The 23899-nt window shown below is 35.5% G+C and overlaps 1 protein-coding gene across 1 annotated transcript in view; it reads left to right on the top strand.

The window, feature by feature from the left end:
- Positions 1-2373: 2373 nt before the first annotated feature.
- The window catches only part of LOC131064420 (uncharacterized), a 96766-nt gene continuing 75240 nt past the window's right edge, over positions 2374-23899 (top strand). The window contains exons 1-3 of the mRNA XM_057998556.2: positions 2374-2613; positions 7980-8221; positions 18132-18240. Of these exons, the coding sequence (XP_057854539.2) occupies positions 2521-2613; positions 7980-8221; positions 18132-18240 (444 nt within the window). The 5' untranslated portion in view covers positions 2374-2520. The remainder of the gene's footprint in view (positions 2614-7979; positions 8222-18131; positions 18241-23899) is intronic.

Raw genomic sequence — 23899 nt, 5'->3', positions numbered from 1 at the left:
TCATGAAGGAGGTGGTATTTGTCTTCTTTTATCGATTGACTGCAATATGAGATCACAATCGAGAACTAGAGGTTTGGACTCAGATGTGTAGTGCATTGGATAAAGAGATTGAGAGATTTTTTGGATATTTCAGTTGTTCTAGAATTTTTCAAGCTCTATTTAGGGCCGCAAAAATACATTGAGGATAGATTAATTGCAGTGTGCGGGCAGTGGAGTTCTAAGGGAGTTAGGGATGCAAGCATTGTAGTAGGATGGCACTGTTTGCTGCTATGAGTTGCATGAATTGTGAAGAAACTGTTGAGAGACAGTGCTTGGACTTGTTCAATGCAGAGGATGATATTTATGAGGGGATTTTGGAAATGGTGGATGTCTCATTGAATTTGTAGAGCCATTGGTGTGATGGATTTATTTATGAGGTGGTGCTCGTACCTTTGTTCGATGTTCTGGAGTTGAAGGAGAGGTGTATTGAGCTACTTGGGGATTTTGTGAAAGCAGTGAATGGGGATGCAGTGGCAGATGCTCTGTGGGAGTTGCAAAATGGTACCAAGGAAAGCATTCTGAGGATTTACTTAAGTCCATCCACATATTATTCCTCACACTTAGAAGAGGAGTCTGAAGCGGAAGATGACCAGGAGGAGTCCGATGAGCAGGGAGAGGAAAGTAGTGATTTGGACTCAAAGGATAGGGAGGAAAGGGAGAGGAAGGCAAAAAAGAGGAGGCTTGTCGTGGAAGCATGACCTATTTTTAGACAAGGGGTGTTGAACAAGGATTTATTAGAATTCAGACAACTCAAGAACTCAGATGATTGGTGGTTGACAGAGGATTCCTTGAATACCATGTTCAATTTCAGAGAGTTGGTGTCTCAATTGCTGCATTTTCTCATGTAAATGGTCTCCAAGTCTATTGAGTTGGTGTGTAGGTCATAGGGTAGTGTTTGAGCTCCATCTTTTGTGTGGTTTGGAGCGTTAGTCCCGGTATGTAATGTATTTCCATGTAAGCATTTCTTTTTGGAAGTAATACAGGGAGCTATCCCCATCAAAAAATAACACTTACCATTAAAAAAAAATAAAAATAAAAATGACACAAGTATGCTAACAAAAACTATTAAAGAGCCGATCACATACATTTAAAACAACAAAACTATAAAACGATTTTAAGAAAATAAAATGAAATCTTAAATGATTTTGAATAAAATAAAATAAATATTAAATAAATAAAATAATTTAAAAATAACTCTTAAATATATAAAATAAATAAATATAAGTCATCCAAATAAAATAAGAAAGATTTCAATAATTCTAAAGTAAAATACAAAATATCTATGTTTAATTTTTTAATTTATAATAAACAATTTTAAAGTAAAATAAAATAAGTTCATACGAATAGGTCTGGGTAGTTGACCTGGGCGGTGGGGACTGCTTGCGGAGATTAGAGAAGGAAATAAAATAAAATAAAATAAAATAATTATTCATATAAATAAAATGAAATTTAAATAATTTTATCTAAGATAGTGTATAAATAAAATGAAATTTAAATAATTTTATCTAAGATAATGTCTATTTTTAAATACATTATTATAGGATTTTTTAGAGGATAATTTTATTGTTTCGAGCTTTTCTAGACACAAATTTATTGGCACATTAAACCCAATACCAAATTTGTAAGATAATGTCTATTTTTAAATACATTATTATATGATTTTTTAGAGGATAATTTTATTGTTTTGAGCTTTTCTAGACACAAATTTATTGGCACATTAAACCCAATACCAAATTTGTAAGATAATGTCTATTTTTAAATACATTATTATAGGATTTTTTAGAGGATAATTTTATTGTTTTGAGCTTTTCTAGACACAAATTTATTGGCACATTAAACCCAATACCAAATTTGTAAAACCGCAGACCCAATAGGGGAAAGGACCCAGTAGTCGTGCACCCTAACTTCACGCTTCTCAAAATCCTACTTGGAAATTTCGAATCACTCCGATTTTTTTACAGCAGCTTACTTGGCAAGTCCCCTGCTTATAACTAAGGTTTCAGGGCCACATCATCAAATATGATGCCACATCAGCATGCTTTTTGCCAAGGTGTCCAAAACAGCCCCAAAAAAAAGTGAGACCAATAGGCGTGCATTAGAGACCCCAATAGTTGTGCAGCCGATGTGGCATCATCTGATTGGTTACTTTTTACAATATTAGTACATTTCTTAACAACTATTGGTACATTTCCTAACAACTGTTGGTACATTTCCTAACAAAAATTGATATTTTTTGTTTCAAACAATAGATTTTATTTGTTCAATTTTTGGAACAAAAGGTATCAACAACCCTCACAACAATTGGAACATGCTCAACTACTGGGTCCTTTCCCCTACCAAATTTGTAAAACCTGCGGTTTTACACGGAGGGCAGCCCACCGACCAAAAGATTTAAAAAGCCCAGCCACCCCACACATATATGCAAAGTCCCGTTGTGAACAAACTAGAACTGGACGGGTCCATTAATACTGAAAAAAAATAATGGAAGAATCTATGGACATTTATTCCTACTATGACATTCCAGCCACAGCTGCCTTCATTCACAGCCGAGGTTTTAAGCGCGTTGCTTTACAGGTACCCTATCTAACGTAATTTGCTTATGCCCTTTTCTTTTTCATAAGACTGTTTATAGATTAGGCAAGGTTCAGCTTATTTCATGCTTCAAATTCGAAGTTTGGCGAACTTCAAACTTCTGTAGTACATTCGTTTAAATTCGCCTAGTATTCGTAAGCATTTTTTAGGGTTTTCGGAAAACGTTTTTTGGGTTTTCGAGTTATTTTTCTTATGAAACATTTTAACTTCACAACAGAAGAAAACGAGAAGGCATGAAGGGTTTTGTTCAAAATCGCATTGTTTTTTAATTCATTTCGTTCCATATAAGAACATATTTCTGGAGTGCAAGTATTTTCGAGTTGCAGGCAAAAGGGCACGTTTCATAGTCGCGTTTCAGCTCTTCGAGGAATGGAGATCGAGTCACTACTGAGAGAAAAGCACCGTCGGTCTATCAAGTTGCATTTGTTGCGGGATTCCTTCCATTTTTGCCGATGGCCATCCAAATCCTTCCATTCTTCTGCGTTAACCCTGCGACTTCTGCGTGCCATTTCTTCCATTTCCCGCTACTCGTGACCTTGTCCGTGGCTGCTGGGCGTTCAAGGAGGCCATAAATATTATTTTAGGATTTTTTCTGTCATTTATTTCTTTCTTACGTTTTTTGATCTAAAAAATTTTACCAGGTATTTTAAATTTTTAACAATATATGTTCGTAATGCGAAATCTTATTTTGTTAACATTATATTTAATTTGTTATTTTATTTTTTAAAGGTCTTTTTTCATATATTTAATGATGCACTATAAATTTTTAACAATAAATGTTTCTAACATTACAAATGTCAAGTATTATTTAGTTAAATAAAATTACTATAAAAAAATTCACATCTACAATATTTATATTATATATTGGTTTATTTTATTTTTATTTTTTTAATATTAACACTTAATAAATAAAAAATATTCAATTTAGATTTTAAACTATTTATATAGAAAATTTAATATATTTAAAATAATATAAAAAATATAAAAAAATTTAACAAATTTAAATAAAATTTAACAAATAGATTATATTTAATAATATTGTTCTATTTTAAGCTATAACATATACAAGGCAAATTTAATGTCGAATTTTTTTTCTTCGAATTTTTACACTTGCCAAACTTCATCCAAATTTTATTGTTGCCGAACTCGACCTTGAATCTGAACTTTGTGACTTAGGATTAGGGCATATTAACGCTTACTTTTCCTTTAAACATAGGTGAACAAATCACTTATACCAGAAACCTCTCATTTTAAGATTCTACGTAATGAATTTTGAAATCCAGATCAGGTGTCGTAGGATCAAATATCAAGATATTTTATCAAATTTAGGTCAAATGGGATTCAAATGTACAAACTCTATGAATAACATGGGATTCCTTTTAAGGGAGCCTATAATTATAGGCCAAGAAACAAGTATGTAGCAATAAAAGATTCTATTTAAGAATTGGAGTAAGTTAGAAGTGAAATATTTTCAATAATGTCCATGAGGCCTAGAGATCAATGCAACTACTTAAGTGAAAACTATTATTTAATATGTACTAATAAGAGATTCTACCTATGATGGTTTGGGAATTTAAATAAAAACATTTTCAATAATGTTCTGAGGTCCATGCCACCACCTATGCAAAAATGTACGCAGCAATGAAAAATTCTATCTAAGAATTGTAGTGACTTTCAATGAAGTATTTCAATACTGGCCACAATGCCTAGAGGTTCATGCCACCACTTATGTGAAAAATATATAACAATAAAAGATTGTTTTTAAGAAGGGTAACAAGTTTAAATGAAATAAATTTGATAATGTCCACAAGGCCTAGAGGCCCAATGCTGCCATCACCTAAGCAAAAATTACGTAGCAATAAAACATTCTATTTAAGAAGGGTAGTGAGTTTCAATGAAATAAGGTGGTTCAAAAGGTGCAATGGTTCATGCAACTATTTAAGTGAAAAAGCATGTAGCAATAAAAGATTCTATCTAAGAAGGGTAGTGAGTGTACATGAAATATTCCTAATAATGTTGACAAGGCCCAAAGCTCATAGCCACTACTTAAGTGAAAACATTCTATCTACTAAGAGTAGTGAGTTAAAATGAAATGTTTTCAATAAAATATGTAGCAAAAAAGAGTCTATCTAAAAAAGAGAAGTGAATTTAAATAAAATATTTTCGATAGTGTGCACAAGGCCTTGAGGTCTATGGCACTGTCTAAGTTAATTGTTTTAGCTATAAAAGAGCCTATCTAGAAAGGGAAGTGAGTCTAAATGAGATACGGGGGAGAATCTTGGGTTGGGACTCGTGAGTCCGACTATGAGACTTGCGCGAGTCCCTCCCAAGGTCTCGGTGAGTTCGTGCTTGGACTCACTTGGACATTACTTGCGAGTTCGTGGCAATGAGACTTGGCGAGCTCTGGGACTCTTGAGTCTCCTGAGTTTTGGCGAGTCTGCAATCTATGTTCTCAATGATGTCCACAAGGCCCAGATGTCTATTGGACCATTCTACAAGAATACACTTTTATGGTATTAGTGTGTACCAAAGAGAATGATGCTTAATTTGGGAACAGTTTATGTGGCTTTTCATAAAGGAGACTAAGAGTACTTGTTAATTGTTATGATACAAGAGCAGACAACAAAGAGAATAACACCTAGTCTCATGACAGCGTTTGCTGCTTTTAGCATGGTGAAATCCTCTTGTTAGTTTTGTTTAAAATTTTTGTTGCCTTCACTAGTCTCAACCTCTTAAATAGGGCATGTGTAGAGACAAATTTCAAAGGGTTTGTGTAGTTGTTTCAGATGTTGCTGTATGGACTCATGGAGTGTGCTATATGATTAAATCCTTTATAGTCTCACTTGCCCTTGAAGTGCTAAGTAGATACTTCTCCACCCAATCTTTTTTGGGTCTTGTCCATCTGCCAGCTTTGCTATGTGATTGGTGTGAGGTGGTCCTTAGATGGTCTATGAGCGTCATTGTCTTCTGTTTAAATTCCATTTCGATGACCATGTAGTTATTTTTTTTTATGGTGTTCTTATGTGGGATTGAACTTATCTACCCCAAGTTGCTTTGTTTACATGGCTAGCTTGAATTTTACTCTGATATACTTTTTGATTTTTAAATTGTTGTTTGGGCATTCAGGAAGTTTGTCACCTCACCTACTTATGCTCTTACTATCTTGTTTCATCCATGCCTTATTTCTTCTGTTCAGCTCTTCCCTCACAACCATACGAGGCCATATCATATCATCCATGCCTTCTATTCTCCTCAAGTAACCTAGGAGTTTAATCATAGCTGCTGCATCTAGTAGACATGCACTTATTTCTGCTAATAAAATCTCACAAGGGACCAAGGCTGTGATCTTAACACTTGCCATAATGATTTGTTTGTGGATTTTGTTAAAGCAATTATACACTTAACACGTCAAGATGATAACTTTGTGGATTACAAATATTGTAAATAACCTAAGCTACTAATGTAGGTATGGGTATGCTAATACAGCAAATTTTTAATTTGGCTTGGTATGTTTTGGGTACATTAATACAAAAAAAAAATACAAATCATGATATATATTTTAGCTAAAAAATAAGAATTAAGTCTGGATGACCATCTCATGCATACAATAAATAAGAAAGCAATAAAATACTAGGCAAGATTTGATATCAATTTGTCGAAGTTGAATGCCATGATAGATTGTTTAATAGTAAAATAATGATAAAAATTGTAATTCATTGTCATATTTCTCTTCATAAAGAACATTTATCACTTAAAATAAAATAGATCATTCCAATTATTCAATGATCACTTATCAAGCATCATTCCGATCATTCGAATCAAGCAACAATTAATCAGCAAATCATTCTATCAAATTGACATTCATTTAATCATCATTCTCCAATATATCAAACCAGCCTTCATTACATTATCACTCACCAATACCTCAAATCATACAATCACAGGAATTCATTCAATCAATCAATTATTCATCAATCATTCAACCATTGGAGGTTAGACTGAAAAGCTACAACGATATTAACTCCAGTGGTGCGATTACACATTCTGCTTGGTGGTATGATGCGTAGTAATCATGTTTATATCTGCACTTTCCAGAATTAATATACTGCTGCATATATATGTCAAATTATATGTTTTGAGCATGGATCAGATTATGAACATTCTGCAATTGACTGAGACTTATATATGTTTGCTTATAATTTGAATATACTGTAGCCATGATAGAGGAGAAAAGATTTCCAGCAGGGGAACAGCATTGGGGTCACCTTCCAGACACGCCACCTCATTTGCAAGGGCCCATGAGGCCAAAGGGGTATGAAGGATACTGCCTTTAGGTCTGTGAAGGGGTGGACTTTCTGGGCACCCTGTGGTAAAATGCCCTCACTATCTTGGTGAATGCCTGATATCCAATCTTAGAAAATAAGATAGTGGTGACATGATCGAGGGGAATGGTGATAGGATACGTCACCAAGTACGCCACCTCATTTTTGGCAAGGGCCACATGAGGCCAAGGGGGACAAGGTCTGCCCTTGGGCTTGGTTTAGAGGGTCTCTAGGGCACCCTATCAACTCACCCTGTCCTAGCTTCCCACTGGTCAAATTTATGCTTCCAACATGTTGTGCTTTCAATATATAAATATGCTGTTATTTCCTAAATGAAATTATCTGCTATTTTGATGAGTTATAATTATGGAACAATCTCTAAGTTGCTTGCAGGACTTTCACCAGCATTTAAGGTACTTTCTAGAAGCTTTTCTTGACTAGAATTTGTGATCTAGGACAAAACCTAGGCACTGATAACTTAGGACTTATTTATATACATATCTACTATGCATGTGGGAAGAGATTGAGAGCAAATTTGAAAGAGGAGATTGTAGTTTGAGGATGGAATCCATAATCTATGAGTAGGAAAGGCAAGAAAGAAGGTTTCAACTGCCTCCTTGGGTGTCTGGATCATCCAAGTGGCTTCTGTATCTCTTTTCCACTTTTGCATGTCTTTCAATACACTGTTTGATCAGTTGACTCAGGGAATGAGTCAGCTTAAGTTTAGTTCATTAGGAAGTGTTTAAGGAAGTCATCGTATGTTCTCTATGTAACGTGGCAATTTATATCTATTTTCAAGTTTTAATGTTTGACTTTGGATGATGGAATTGTCATCTATGGATTTATTTTAATTGTCTTTTTAAATTTTGATTTGTTACAATTTTTTTTGTATTCCTCACCTTTTGCTGAGGCCTCTTCTTGATGAACTTATATAAGTGCAACTCACTCTATAAATAGATTTAGAGTGCTTTTAAATGATCTCTATTAAAATTTAAGCTGTATTAACAAAAATATGATTTTTTGCAGTTCCCTGATGAGCACCTGAAACTTTCTGTTAAGGTTGTAACTGGACTGAAAAAGGAGCTTCAGTCTCTAGAAGTAAATTCACAAAGTTGTTTCAAAGGAACAGAAAAGGGAGTAAATCATGGTGCTGTTCAAATTTATGTCATGGCAGATACCACATACAGTAGCTGTTGTGTTGATGAAGTTGGAGCTGCTCATGCAAATGCAGAGTGTGTGGTTCATTATGGTCCTGCTTGTTTCAGTCCGTAAGTTATGATGACTAGGCTTTTCTTCGAAATTATTTTGTCATTATAATGAATTGATTGCTTAACAATGTCAGACAGATTTTGTCATCTGTTGAATGTATATGTGACCTATATGTTAAGAATTTAGACACTATTCTAGTCTCTAGCTAAACTGACCTTTTTGTGTCTCCTTTTGAGAAGTTGAACACGATTTTTTCATGTTAAATGATTTTAAAGCAAATCAATTTCACTTGAAATGGGGCAAAATTACACAGCATGATAAATAAATGTTTGTGTCAATGCTAGCATGTTATTTTGGGTTTTCTTCAATTTCTTCTTCAAGGTTTTATGTTATTCTTGAAATTGGACTAAATAAAGATCCTTTTGAACTGCAAATGTCTTTAGAACTATTGACCAAGCTTTAACACTTCAATTTAAACTATTGTTTTTCCAAGTTTCCATGATAGAGATGCATGGATGCAGAGACAGGTTTTGGGGGATGGTAAAATTCTCAGGGATAGTGGGGTAATTGTTATATATGTACCACAATTTGCACAAAATATCGAAATCGAATAATAAATACATAATTGAGAGCACAATACAATAATCAATTAATGATAACTTCAACTTGTAACAATTAAGCAATGCCAATTGACGAATAATACATCAAAATGTAATAATTTGAATATCGATGATCATAGTATCTGAAAATTGGAATCCATTACAAATGAGCTGAAAGTTCAAAGTACTGACTAGAGTCTACAAGTGACAAGCATCAAAATGAGATTGCCAAAAATAATATCCAGTTGTTTTTTGAGCAACAAGCTCAAAACTCAAAGTCATTATCATCAACTAGATATCAAGGAAACCACTGCTTATCACTAGAACTTTTGAATGGAATTGTACTCTTATCTTGCAAGGTGCTCCCAATGCCATCCAATCCCATTTGTACATCCTACTCCTCATTGACTTCTTGTGGTTCCTTAAGCTCTACATCGTATTGGATCACTAGGCATTGCCTAGACTTAGGTGACTTGCGATCAATGTGAGGATAAAGCTTGCCCCTCTTTAGAGAATGGTTGTAATGTCCTACCCCAATCTGGACATAATTTTTTCTGCCTTTCTGATTTGTGTTTGTTTTGATATGTTTTTTGTCTGAATTTTTGCAATTTTTTTCTGATTTTTTATGGTTTTTGCTTGGGGTTTGAGATGAAAATGAAACAAACAAATGAAAGGAATACTGAAATGAATAGAACAGCAAGTACACACATCAAATAGATGAATTTATGAATTTATTGAGGTACATTTTGCTAGGTACATACCATAATGTTCAGGTACAGGTCTGATTACAAATCTGAGAGCCAATTTGCCACAATGAACCTGATATTTCACCAAGGAAGGCTTTCTCTTCGTCTGATCTGCATTAACAGATTTATATCAAATCCGATCTGCTCGTTTGTCCTCCAAACCCTCATGTCCTAGCTAGGGTTTTGCTGCTTGGTTTCCAAATAAAGTGCGGCTGGTTGGTAATTGGCAAGGGTGCTGATAAATAGTACTAATAATGACTCAGATCTGCTCCTATAGTCATAAATAACAAAGAATCTCTGTCCCTTTCACTGCTGGAACCCTAATTATGAGTCCTGCTGATTTTCCTGAATATGATTGAATTTCTGACCTTTGGGATGTCTTCCACTTCTGTAGGTCTTTTGGTCTTCCAAATTGAAGGGGTTTTCGTCCGTACAACCTCTAAATCTAATATTATTATAGAGCTTTGATTTCCAAATTCTTCTTATAAAAAATGATGTCAAGAATGCTCAAATGGAGGCTCCCAATGTGACTATATCCTCCTCAAACCCTAATCAAACTTTTTAGGTTGCATAATGATTTAATTTATCAAACTTTATTGAAACATTATAAATTGTCATGAAATCTCTCTTCTTCCTCCTTGTACATACCTCTTCGTGGGCTTTCATTACATATTATATCTCTTCTCTTTTTGAAAACTTGTCCTTACTAGGGAGGTGTGCCATGGGGGCCGCTTTTAATTTATTAAATATTATAAAGTAATTTAATAAATATGACTTTATTTAATTCAATTAAAATATTAAAGCAAACACTTTAATATTTTGTCTTATTCCAAAACCCATCATTGGACCACCCCCAACTGGAAACTGATGACGCACCTAGTCCCCGGGTGATGTCTATAATTAGCAGGCCAACTCCCAATCTCCCCCTTAAAAATAGTAACTTTCCTAAAAATTAGGAGACTAGCTCTGATCATCTAAAAAGGCTCTCAAAGCCTCTTGTAAGGTTCTGCAAGCTTCGGGAGGTCACCAGGTGAACTGCTAGTTCCTAAAAAAGAGGAACCCTTTTAAAAAATAGGAGACTGGCAGTGAGCTCCTGAAACACCTCACAAACCTCCCTAAAGGACACAAGACCTCTAATTGGGTTCCCTATCCACCGTATTAGCCTACGTGAACCTTGTTGATAGGCTAACCTTGCTAAAAACTCTGACACTAAGGAAGGCACAAAAATGGGGACATTACAATGGTAAAGCTACATGAGTACCATTTCCTTTCAAAAATAGAGGAACTATAAACCTATGAGAGAAGATGAATGAAAAGTGTGCACAATAATCTTGGAGGTCCATAGATTCCCTACCAATTAATTGGCTTGGCCTATGCTAAAGTGTGCCTATCAATTTTTGCCCAAGTCTTGTAGCCATCTAGTTTTGTAAACTTAATCCACTCAAATCTAATCATTGAAGCTTCCCATAGAGTGTATATTTGCTTGAGGGCCTTACCATTTGTTCATCAATGGGAAGAAGTTTGCTCGGTTTTTCCACATACCATTTTGTATACAAAGCATATCCAACCATATGTAGAGGGATGTTTAACTTCTCCCACCTTTTTTGGATGATGGGGCGAATATGATTAGTGTATAATTGTAAGGTGGGGTCTCTCTAATGAATGACAACCTTCATTTGGCCAAGCATGTTATTAGTGCATCCATAGTTCCCACAAAGACTAGGACATGAGAATCCCCAAATTTGATGATGGTGAAAACATGTTTGTATTAAAGATGTGATGCATTTCACACTTGACCAAAAAGTATCACGAACCATTGTCTCCTTCACCTTGCCCTCATGTTTTGTTTTTGCTCCTTTAACTTGTTCCATCCTTGTGTCATACTCATATGTTGCAGCCATGTTCCACGACATTTTTGAGACGGGGACGGTGGGATGATAGGGGACATGCTTCAGGGACGGTAGTCCAAGAGCCATTTTTTGGAGACGGTGGAGGGATGACAATATATATATATATATAGAGAGAGAGAGAGAGAGAGAGAGAGAGAGAGAGAGAGAGAGAGAGAGAGAGAGAGAGAGATGACAAGGGACGTGTTTCAGAGATGGTAGTCTAAGAGCCATTTTTTGGGGTGAGTGGAGGGACAACTATGTATATATATATATAGAGAGAGAGAGAGAGAGAGAGAGAGAGAGAGAGAGAGAGAGAGAGAGAGAGAGAGAGATGTTAATGAACAGCCGTATAACAACAACAATATAACATGACAATTTTAAATGCACCTTTTATCTCTTTTGCAACTGACAATAATAAGTTAATAACTGATTCTAATATCATATCGAGAATTTTGAAGTTGATACTTTTTTGAGCAATGAGATCAGAAACCTAAATTATTGCCGTTAATATGAATTATTATATAACCTACATCATTAACTATGAATTTGAATCATAATATATTCATTACTGTTATACTACAGTTGTTGCTGTCACGGTTGTCTTGATTAATTTAATTGCTGTTATAGTGTTGCGATGATATATTTATCGCTGCTGTTATAATGCTGTCATGGTATATTTAATAGTCTTTTAAAAATGTTATTAACAATTTTTTTTAAACATTATTTAAAATTGCTTTTCAATAGCGACACCTGGCCATTTGGGGAACGGTCAAGGGATGTCTGAGACGTCCCGACCACCTTGGGGATAGCCAGACATCCTTGATTTTGGGGCATTTCCACATTTTCTTGGTTGGCTGTCCCCTAAAGTCTCTTGTCCTCAAAATACCTTAGGGGATGGGGACGGCGGTTTGAGAGGTGGGGATGTGCCCCCATGTAACACAAGTTGCAGTGGTGCAAACAACTCAAGTATCCTTTGTAGCGGAATGAAATATAAAGCAAATTGAATCTTAATTGGTTTTAGGAATTCCATCATCACAAAGGTCCAAAATAATACCAATGAGGTGTGGTGGGTGCAAATGAACATTTACACCTACATTGCATTTATCACCACTTGTTTCACCCACTCTATCTTTCCAATGTGTTTGAGTTCATTGGTAGTAGCATGTACACAACAAGGGATTCAATAGATGTGCCTGTATGTAGACTGAGTCAATTCTATCTATTGCTTTGCAAACATATGTTGCATTAGTAATCACTTGCACTACATTTTGAGGACCAACCTTCTTAATGCTTCTTTGAGGATTTGAAATCAATTTCAGGATCTTTGTGTTGTTCTAAGCAATTTGTTGCTTAGGAAGTAAGGTCTATCAATGCATGAAACTATAATGTTTACAAGTGGGCTATGTCTAATATCCATACACCCATCTATGATAATGTTGTAGCCATGTGTTATCCATTTGGCCTCCTCCTCCTCCATCAACATGTTAACTTTGGAATAACTTTTTACCAATATAGTGGTTCTTGATCTAATCTCACTAGAACCCACTTGACCAAGACCAACTTTGCCTACCTTGTTAAAAAGTTCCTTGTAAATTGAGATCAAGAAACACGGGGAAGATTGCCATTAACAAAGTAGACATTGGTAACTACCACATCTATAACTTGGTTTGCTTGCATATTGAACATCTTTGTGAGTGGATTTGCTGATGATGAACCAACAACTTTATGTTTCCATCCTAATTTTGGTACACACACCTTCATCGTAGTCTTCTCTTTAAGTGTGAGTTTGCCCCACACCTTCATCTTAGTCTTCTCTTCAAGTGTGAGTTTGCCACAAGGACCAACAAGTGCTTGGAGACATGTCCCCTACCCTTTTAGCCTTGTCTCCTATAGGGGATGTTTTGAGGATGTGTGGATGCCTAGGAAACTTCCCCCTCATTCCCTTTTTTTCCGAAATTTGGGATATGCCCTCGGGACAATAAATTTTTTGCAAGGTATGTTAGTGGATGGCCAGGGCATGTCCAACCATCCCTTGTTTCTCTTAGGGATGGCTAGTCGCCCCATAACATACCTAGGGACATTCTAGTTACTTTAAAAAAAACATACAACCTTTCAATGCTTGTTTGGTTTATGACATGCTCATCTAGGATTTACAAAAGAATATCATCATGAAGGTCTATGAAGGTGTTAATTTGCGCTTAGTGGTGGGGGTGATGCCATCGGACCCCTCAAGGAGTGCTGCCCCCAAACCCCCATCAAACTATAATTTTAACCAAGTAATAGACCAATGATGAATTGCGATCATAAAATCTGCAAAATACATATCCCCTGTTGCAAATCTCTACATCTTCACAATCAAAGCCACAATCAATGATTACCTTGGTTCATACATTGGACAACTTTTTTAGTATACAAGGACTGCCATAAACAAAGCTGGCATGCTAGAGTCTTTATACTACTTAATCTGAGCTAATTCATAGTTGGAAAGGAAATGCCATTTTCATAATGCAAAAATATTTCGAATAGAGAACTCGTAGAACAATCCCATCTAAGGTCAAATTAGAATGTAACCAGTTATCTGTTTACTTAATCCTTTTTATTTGTTAATGAGTTTGACAACAAAACATGTAGTCTTGAAGGCTTTAGGAAAACTTTAATAATAAATCCCTCACTTGAATACTCACACGAGTTACACGTCTTTATTAACTTATGCTTATATGTATTTAAAACAAACATCATAATTTTTATTCAATTACCCATCCTCACAAAGGTTCTATAATGTCTTTGATGAATGCTTTATCAATTTTATCATATGGATATTTGAAATTTCATTTTTTTAATAGCTGTCACCTAAAAAATGGCTACTTTGCTAGTGTCAAGCAATGATGTAAATTGACACAAAAGGAGTTTCTTGTTGATTGGGCTTTTGGCATATCATGCAAACAATTTGAAAGGGCAATGCACTCCCAATTGAACTGTTTGTGCCCATGATTGGGGTTTGGCTGACCTTAGCTGCACCCTTTCAAATTCACTACACAAATTGAAGCATTTCCATTCTGGCAGATGAGGTGTACATCAAATCATGGAGGAAGGCAAGGCTTTTGGTCTTGTCTTTTAGACACTCAATCAAGCACATCGAAGTGAAGGTAGTTCTTCATTAACTGTTCCTAAACTTGTTAAAATATTTACAGCATCAGATAAAGAGCTTCTTTAAATAATGGGTGGTAATGCATATAACAATAATGATCCTCCTTTGCTTCGTCTATTGTGGGGAGCTAGTGTTTCTCCTTGAGTTTGTATTTAACACAATATTTTTCTACATGGTTCAATGAATGATTTTATAAACTTTTATGGTGACGGCACTGAACACCTTGATGAACAACTCATTGCAGCATTCAACACTTGTAGTATTTGGGGAGTGACACATGAAGATATTGTAGTTAGAATTTTTGTTGAGACCTTGCTTAGAGGCACAACAAATGGTTCCAACATCTTGTTGCATGTTTAGAAACTATAAGTTTTTGTCATGTTTCAAACCTGTTGAAAATGGCTAAATCTTGTTTGCACAAATCTCAAATGCAAGGAAAGAGAATAATGTGCACATGGGAGAGTTCATCACTTGACTCTAACTGCTTTGTTGACATAATTAGTGTTACTTTGAAGCCTTCTTCAAGGATCCTCTTGAGTTTTTTTACCAATATTGATAAAATCTAGTTGTATCGATGAATTAGAAGCAGCTCATGAGCTAGCAATTAAGTTGGAAGACAACATTTTTACTACTTGGAAGAAACAAAAAAAGACCATTTGATAAATAATTCAAAGTCATCGGGTCTTTTATTGTAAAAATAACATTGATATACATTGATTCCATTGGTGGGATACTTGTCCAATGCCCCGGGATTGTTATATGTGGAAATGTGTTTTTTTCTGCAAGAAGATTTTGAAAGTTTAGTTCCTTAGACTCCTATCCCTAGTTTCCTACACAAAAATAATCCCTCGCAAAAAACATAAGTTTCAAAAATGAGTTTATTTTCTTTCTCATTGTAATTTTGCCTTCATTAATGATAAGATTTGCCTATGGAACTTTTTTCAAGCTTTACCAAATACTTGAAAACTCTTCCAAGTTGGAAAAGACTCAAGAAGCCTTAACCATTGCTCCAACTCGTGGATTAGTCAGTCTATCCAACTTGTTTCCTGAGTGTGCTGAGTGAACCTGCAGTGAATATTAGCGAGTCATTTTACTGTAATATTAAGCAGATAGAATATGCTAATGGTAAGGAGATCTTATGATTGGTCAAAATATGGTTAAGGAAAGCAATAGAATCTCTTGGTTTGGGGTGTATATTCATTCCTTGAGGGTGCCAGCTGATGACTCTTGAAACACAAACTATTGAATCAACTGTCAAAATTATGATCTAATTTCATGTTTGAAACCAATCATGCAGATCGCATTCAAAATTTAAACAATGTTTGTGATATGCCCTGTGAATATGTTTGTTTTTCATTGTCTTGGATAGAGTTCAAATCCTTCAGTGGAGATGTTCAGTGTATATTGGTAATTTCTATTAGAATGGGTGAGATACTCAATGTACACTATTTGTCTGAAAGTTTACATATAAATGTTTAATGTCCCTTCTCTGGATTACCTTGTAATTTGCCCTTAATTCATAAATCCAAATGAAACAAGGTACATAATATAGATAGAGCTATGATCCTTACCTAAGAATAAGATGGGATAAGTCTGTCTCGGAAACCTGCAACCAAGTTAGATAATAATGTAGACATAATCCATGTAATACATCCATTTCTAGGGTTAAAGGAGAAACACACTTATAGCACATAAATCGAAATGATCTCATAGGCTCAACCATAATGAGGATGGAGATAGGATGGTCATGATGAGGTGCCCTAAATATCTCTGGCCCGAGGCCCAGGAGCAGGAACCCTGCTCCTCTTGGCCTCATGTAGTCCGTAACCATGCTTGTGAGGTGGTGTACCTAGCGGAGCCTATACACTGTTCCCTGCCATCATGTTATTCTTCTCTACCCTTATGATTGAGGATCCTCTTTCTTGTCTACCTCAATAACTAACCCCTATAGGGTTTGGAGGGAAGATTGCAATAGGGCGCCCTTGACTCAACCCTAGGCCCAAGGTTTGGACCTTATCCTCCTTGGCCTCATGTGGTCCTTAACCTATGGCCCTTAACCATCATCATGAGGTGATCTCGTGGTCCTTAACTATCTTTACGAGGCGCCATACCTAGTTAGGAATCTTTCACCATTCCCCCTATTGTGTCCCTTATCCCTCTACCACAATTGGAGACATCAATAACATGCAAATAATGCATCACAATACACAAACATTATGCATCATTATCTTTGTTATCGATATACATAGAGCACGTTTGCAAAGATATGTAGTGCATGGATATTAGATTATTCCAAGAAGGTAGTTTATAAATGCATAAACATAATAAGTGCATAAATATTACAAGTGCATGGATATCATAAGTGCATATACATTATTATATTGTTTTCATCTATTCATACCAAATCACAAGGTTAATGTCCTTCGTGCTGGATTTCTGGGATCTGATGTTTCTTCCTTTTCTCCCCTCCTCTTCTTCAATGCTGGTCCCGTCTTATTATATCCTTCCATCGAATTGTAGGGTGGCATCCCTCCTCTAAGTTTGTGACCGATGGGAGGGGTCATATCTTATTTGTTGTTCACCGAACTTCAACATTTAATCATTCTTTCTAATCCATGGGAAATATACCCACGACTTGCTTTTACTTTTACTTTGAGCAGCGGATACAACTTAAAAAACGTGTAATTCTTCCATTGCCTCAACAGTCAGTCCAGTGTCTAAAGTCCCTGCATGGCAGGTCGAGTTGGAATGATAGTGCAGTTTCAAGCCGGCTGAGGGGTATCGACCCGAACTCCTACCAAATCAAGGGCTTTGAGTGCTGGTTTGCTTGCTCAAAAAGCAGTTCCAGTCTCAGTTCACCATTCACCCATTCAACCATTAATCATACTATGTATATAACACAGAGGAAGGTATCAGAAAGAATCATACTGTTCCATGAACTGAGTTTGTTAATTTTTAATCCTCCATTGGTTGGTGTTTAATTATTTATTGTTTAATGCTGATTGTTCCGTTGGTTAAGGGATATTCACAATTCATAGAGAAGAGAGACGGTGCTCCATCAAACAATTTCTCCTTGCTTGATGTGTACACAGTAATAGATGTCTACGATCTGCTTCTGGTGGTAATTCAATATGCTGTAAGAAATTGTGAAGTCTCACTGTTGTGAGACAATTGTTTACTGGATTTTGCTGAATCAGTTCGGGGTCATGACAAAATGTTTTACTGAACTCTGCAGCCATTATTTGTATTTCTTACAGGTATCACTTACATATGATCACATTTCCTTTCATATTTGATCTTTTTTTCTCTGATTGTAGAATACTTACTGGTTTGAGCTAAATATGCAGTAGGTTTATAATGTTCTTCCTTATGTCAAAACTACAGAGACATGCAAATCTACATATTTAATTGAAACTTTGTTTCTACAAACAAATTCACGGAATGGCTAAACCTACTCAAAGAATTGACAAAAGAAATGATCCAGTTTTTCCATTGTGTAAATATTCAGGATTTTAGTTAATTTTCAATCCATATCCATCTCTATATTTTCCTTCATGCATAGTTCTAATACAGTTTTCTATTTATAGGACATCGAGGTTGCCTGCTTGGTTTGTTTTTGGAAAAGCGTCGCTTGATGTAAGGGATTGTGCAGATCACCTGTTGGAGCTTTCATCTTCAATTGAAAAGCCGTTGTTGGTATGTTTACATTTTTTCTTTCTAAGCATATATTTAATCAATAACTGATAATGAGGTCACCATTCTTATGTTAATCTTAAAGTTATTTTATGTTCTACCTAGAAATGAGGAATTTTTATACATGCCTTGCAAGGTGGAAAAACGTATTGAAAATAAAGATTAGATTGAACAGATAAACAAAACAGGATCTATTACATCGATTAATTAGGATCCGATGGTGAATCATTAGGATCTTCACAATATTAAACAGAAGTACTAGTGGTAAACCGACTGGTATTACAATATTGGATTAATACTTGAGATTTGGAGAAACATCCAACAATAAAAACTGTAGCATGACTAAATTCTTCATAACATCAACTAAAATAGTAAAGATATCTTCAATTACTAGAAATATAAACATTGGCATAGCATGTATAGCTGAGTAAAGATTTGAAGCTATAAAGGCTAGATTGAAGATTAAACACTGAACATGGACAATTGATCCTCTTCAGCAAAACAATCCAGTGAAGGTACCAATCACCACTGAAAATAGAAATTCAAGGACTAATTGCTGCAAATTGTTGATTTATTCAACTCCAGAGATTTAAGACTATGAACTGGGCAGACAGATGGGACAATAGATAAAGAATCCAGAATTTCAATATTGGTGCTACTTAGAATAGGTGTAGGCTCAACTCTAATTCTGTAGTTAAAATGCCAATGAAATCAATGAATTATAGCTATCGAAATTCCATGAATCAATATTAAGCAATAACTGCAAGTCACAAACACTAGGACCGCAATCTGTATCAGAAAGAGTTTAAAATATCTCAGAATAATTTGATTTTGGTTGCTGGAATATTTTCACTCACTTTCACCTTTGATCTCATGATACCTTTTAGCTAGAAAAATGGGTCAACAAGTGATGAAATCCACTCAGCTGTTTCATCAACAACTACAAAATATGCAACATGAAACTCAAATATCAACGATGGACATTTCTTTTTTCCCTCGTTCATAAATAACATGATAATATTATAAATCTAACATAATCCATTCTTGACCCAACAATAATATGATGATAACGTTTAGGAGAAATGAGTTATACTTTAAGAAAATATTGATAGAATAGACCTTTACAAACCTCACGACTCAAACTTAGGTTATGGAAACCATCAAATATTATGGCCTGAGCATGATAAGAAGCCGTGTCACCGCATTTGCCGAATTTCCGGCTTCAGGTTCGGAATTCGGCGAATCTCTAAAAAATTAATTAAATTCGGTAAAATTCGGCGCGGTTTGTTTTGTGTTTGTGTGCTGAGTCTGCCATGAAATTTTTCAGTGCCCAGCCACGACTTTGCCCTGCGACTTTCCCCTCCCTCTCGCAGTGCCCTGCCGCCATCGTCGGTCACCCGAGTAAGCCCTCGGATTTTTGTTTTCATAATGTTCGTTTAATATTTTTTGCTCGATAATGTTCTTTTAATATTACTTTGAGTTATTAATTTTAAATTGATATACATTTATTTCTTGTTTCACGTAATAGAGTTAGTAAGCCCTCGGATTTTTGTTTCGCTTTAAGAATAATGTTCTTTTAATATACTTTGAGTTATTAATATTAAATAGATTTACATTTATTTATTATTTTATAATTTTAATTTATATTAAATTTTCATTAAAAATTCAGTATTTAGTATATTGAATTTATTTTTATTTTTATTTACTTAGATATATTTATTGTTTTATAATTTTTTTTATATTAAATATTTATTTAAAATTTAGTATTTAGTATATTTAATTTATTTTTTATCTGTTTATAATGATTTCAAATCTATTGTACAATCTTAAACTATTTTGATAATTTATTAGATATATTGCTTATATTTTTTTTAAAAAAATTATGTAAGGCGAATTTAATGCCGAATTTTTTTTCGAATTTTTTGCCTTTGCCAAATTTCATCCGAATTTTATGATTGCCGAACTCGAATTCGAATTCGAATGTGGTGACTTAGATAAGAATGATGTCTAGGCCTCCAAGAGCATAATACCGACTTGAACACCTACTATCACCCATTGAACAACAGATATAAGTGTGAAAAACCCTACAATAAATTGCTAATGGTACAGTTAGATAAATTGCCTACAGCAGAAATTAAACTTGCTATGGTTCCCAAATGGGATAGGCTGCTAGACTAGCTTTCCGATAAAAAATGATGACAACAACAAAAAATATTGATAACACCAAAAACCCCCAACCTGGAAAACCCTGAACAGAAGCAACAAATTGAAAATTGGAAAATCATAGAAAACTCACACTTAAAATTTAAGCACTAGAATCAAGATTAGTTGAAGCACATTGCCAATCTCTATATAAAATTGCACTGAAACTAAGAGGGTTTTTTATTTTCAAAGCTTGACAAATCAAAGAGTTTCCATCCTCGGGAAGAAAAGAACATGCATTTGTTCCTGAAAAATGAGATTGTTTTAAAAAACATGAAGAAGCTTTTAAAAAACGTTCCTTATAATTTTTTTTGAGGACGGATAAGCTCAAGCCTCTTAATTAGTTTCTAGCTCATTGCTGTCCTATTTCGTATGGCATTGATGCAATTCAGGGAATCACCTTTAATGTCTATAACATGGATGTTCTTTTTGCACACACAATTTTAATCCTTCACATATTGCCCTCATTTTTGTGTCGTTGTTGGTTCCAGGTAGCAATTTTTTTTTACAGTGCCCAAATGAGGATTCCTGCATCATTTCCTATAATGCACCCAACACTTGAGACTTGGGGATTAGCTTGCAAGGCCCCATAGCTTCATTCTTCCACTAGGAGGGGCCACCCGTTTTGATTTCTTTCCCTTTTCTATTTATCTACCTCTTTTGTGGAAAATCCAACTAGAAGTTTTGAGAGGTTTCAATTTCTTCATAATCTGGTCATCCCATTCAGTGAATGATTTGGACTGATTTTTTGACGACCTTTGCCTGGTAGAGAGGAACTTGCTAATGCCGATTTCAATTCTCTTTGTTACTTCCTCCATGACCAACAGCCACTCATTGAAAATTCCTGAGTTTCATTCCTTCAATGGATGCCATATCACCATAGGTGGACCGTGGGCTAACAGTCCAAAACCCAGCCCCAAATTTTTTTATTATGGAGCTGTGGCTGGCTTTAATAATGCTCGAAAATGTCCCTTTGAAAAATGCTCAACCAGTTAAGTTAATCACACAACCATAACTAGAATGCATTGGCATATTTATAGTTTATGAGCAAATGTTGCAGTCTCTTCGTCCTCCATACATTGCACACAGTGTAACGGACCAGCTATACCAATTGAAAGGAGCCTTGCTCAAGTGAGTACTCATTTATGCAAAAGTGTCCATGTAAATGTACTGACCTTTTGTAGACAATTGGATCCCCAACACAGATGAACTGGCCACAAGTTACTATTTGGGGGACTGCATTGAATTCGATATCCTAACTTGATTGTGTAGTAACCAGGTTTTACCCCGCTCTAGATAATCTAGGTATCTTTCTGAAATAATAGGATTCTCTTGTTTTTTAGTTCCTCTATAATTCCTCTTTACACAAAGTGAGAGAGGAGAGTTATTAAAATCGTTTCACCCTCATTTAGACCTTTTCTTGGAATTCTCCTCCATGTAGTCAATTAGCTTTTCACCTCACATGACTTTCGTTATGTCCTTGCAATCTCAGTCAGATTAGAAACGCTTGAGAAGGGCAGCAAGCCATTTTAGAAATTTGACTAGAAGTTGCGACTCATTCTGTTGTTTATTACCCATGCAAGGTGTTTAATGATGAGAGCCTGACATGATAGAATGAAATTCCAGATTTGTCATCCACTAGGTGGATTGGCAATAGAGAGAATTCTAGCAAGGTTGCTTTAGTCAAGGTACTTTCTTTGTAAATTTGGCTCCACAAGGACTTCAAATTTTCATACATATTCCGTGCTAGTTTTTCTTTCATAGCTATGTTATGTATTGAGATGGAACGAATTCTTGTTCCACCATCAACCTTGCTCCTCTTGATCATGTCCCAGTTAAATTAGTGGTATCCTCCTTTTTTCCATATGACCCTTCTTATAAAAACTTATTCAAAATACTATCCAAGCTCTGTGTGGCTTTCCTTGTCAATTGTAGGTAGGACATCATGTATATTGGGATTGCAGAGATCACTGCCTTAATCAACAGGATCATGCCAGCCAATGTTAGTCAATTGCTTTTCCAAGTTTTAGACTTATTTCTGTAGGCCCTGAATGTTTAGACAATGTCAACGCTGTTTAATGGAACACCAAGGCACCTACTTGGAACAGCTCTTATGTTGTAACCAAGAAAGGTTGCAATCCTCTTCTTTACCACCTTGCAAGTGAAATAAAATGATATTAGACTTTCACAGTTTATGATTTGTCTTGATGTGGAGATGTAACAGTCCAAGGTAAACTTGGTTTTGAATGCTTCTTCCATTCAAGCGTCCTCATATAGGATTATGTCGTTCATGAATTATTGGTGTGTAAGGGGATCCATCTCTTTTGCAATCTAGACACCACTCCATAAACCTTGTGACACCCTTGCCATAATCACAAAAAGGGAGACAACAGATCTCCTTGCTTAAGGCCTCTTGCAGCCTCAAAAAGACCGCAGGGATTTCCATTGACCATTATGGAGAATTGTGGGGTGGAGATGCAACTAAATATTCATTTTATAAGTGCCATCTCTATTTGAATGCATATAAAGTTGTTATTTTCCTTGATTGTGCTATAGCTGGTGCTGTGGTCATATGGCAGTGAATTCAGTTATATTTTTATCCCCAGAGGAGTTCTACAGGGGGAAGCTGAAGGTGGGAAAAATTCTGTAATGGTGTTCTTCTGCAAGGTGGATGGACATTTTTCTTAAAAAATTATGGGGATCTACTAATGGGGCCCCAATCCTTAGTAGCAACATCCATTATCACATTTTATCAAAGCTATATACACCACCATATCTGATCAGAATGTACAAAGAAAACAGCCTTAAGCCAAATCTTTTTTCATGAGATTTAATAACCATACAACCTATAAATTGTTTCTTTGCTGTTGTCTTTCAATTAACTTTTGTCTATCCCATACTTCATCTTCTTCCTCATATACCAAGGAGCCAGAGATGTAGAGATTGAGTTCCAGTATAGAGTCTGCAAAGCCATCCCCAAAACCCAAATCCTCTTTCTGCGTTAAAGTAGATGACTAAAGCTTTTAATCAGCTTTAAATGGAACAGGAATTGGAAGTTTCTTGACTACTGTAGTTTTAACTTTTATTGCCTATCTAGGGGCTACTAAGTTTTTGATTGCCTTCTACAATAATGTCTGAAGAACCTCCTACAGCCTCGTCCTCCTTGGCATTCATAATCTCCTTTTAAGCTAAAGAGCCCCCTGCTGCCTTCACATAAGCAGAACATGTGGGGGAGGGAGAAATAAATTTCCCTAGCTTAGCATATTTCACAGGATTTTGTAGAGAGCCACCACACATGACCCACTTCAGAGAATCCTCCACAGGAGAGCTATCATCATTCGGAGATTTAGGTAGCAAATATTTAACAGTAAGGTAAGGCAACTGAGCACCGTTCCACCATGTAGCCTTTTTGCAAGCCGTCAGCTTGCCTGCATGACAGTTGACTGCAGCACGACTAAAT

Source organism: Cryptomeria japonica, chromosome 5 (genome assembly GCF_030272615.1).
Source record: "Cryptomeria japonica chromosome 5, Sugi_1.0, whole genome shotgun sequence".
Taxonomy (NCBI): domain Eukaryota; kingdom Viridiplantae; phylum Streptophyta; class Pinopsida; order Cupressales; family Cupressaceae; genus Cryptomeria; species Cryptomeria japonica.
Note: the sequence above shows the minus strand (reverse complement) of the source record. Positions and strands in the feature narration are given on the sequence as shown.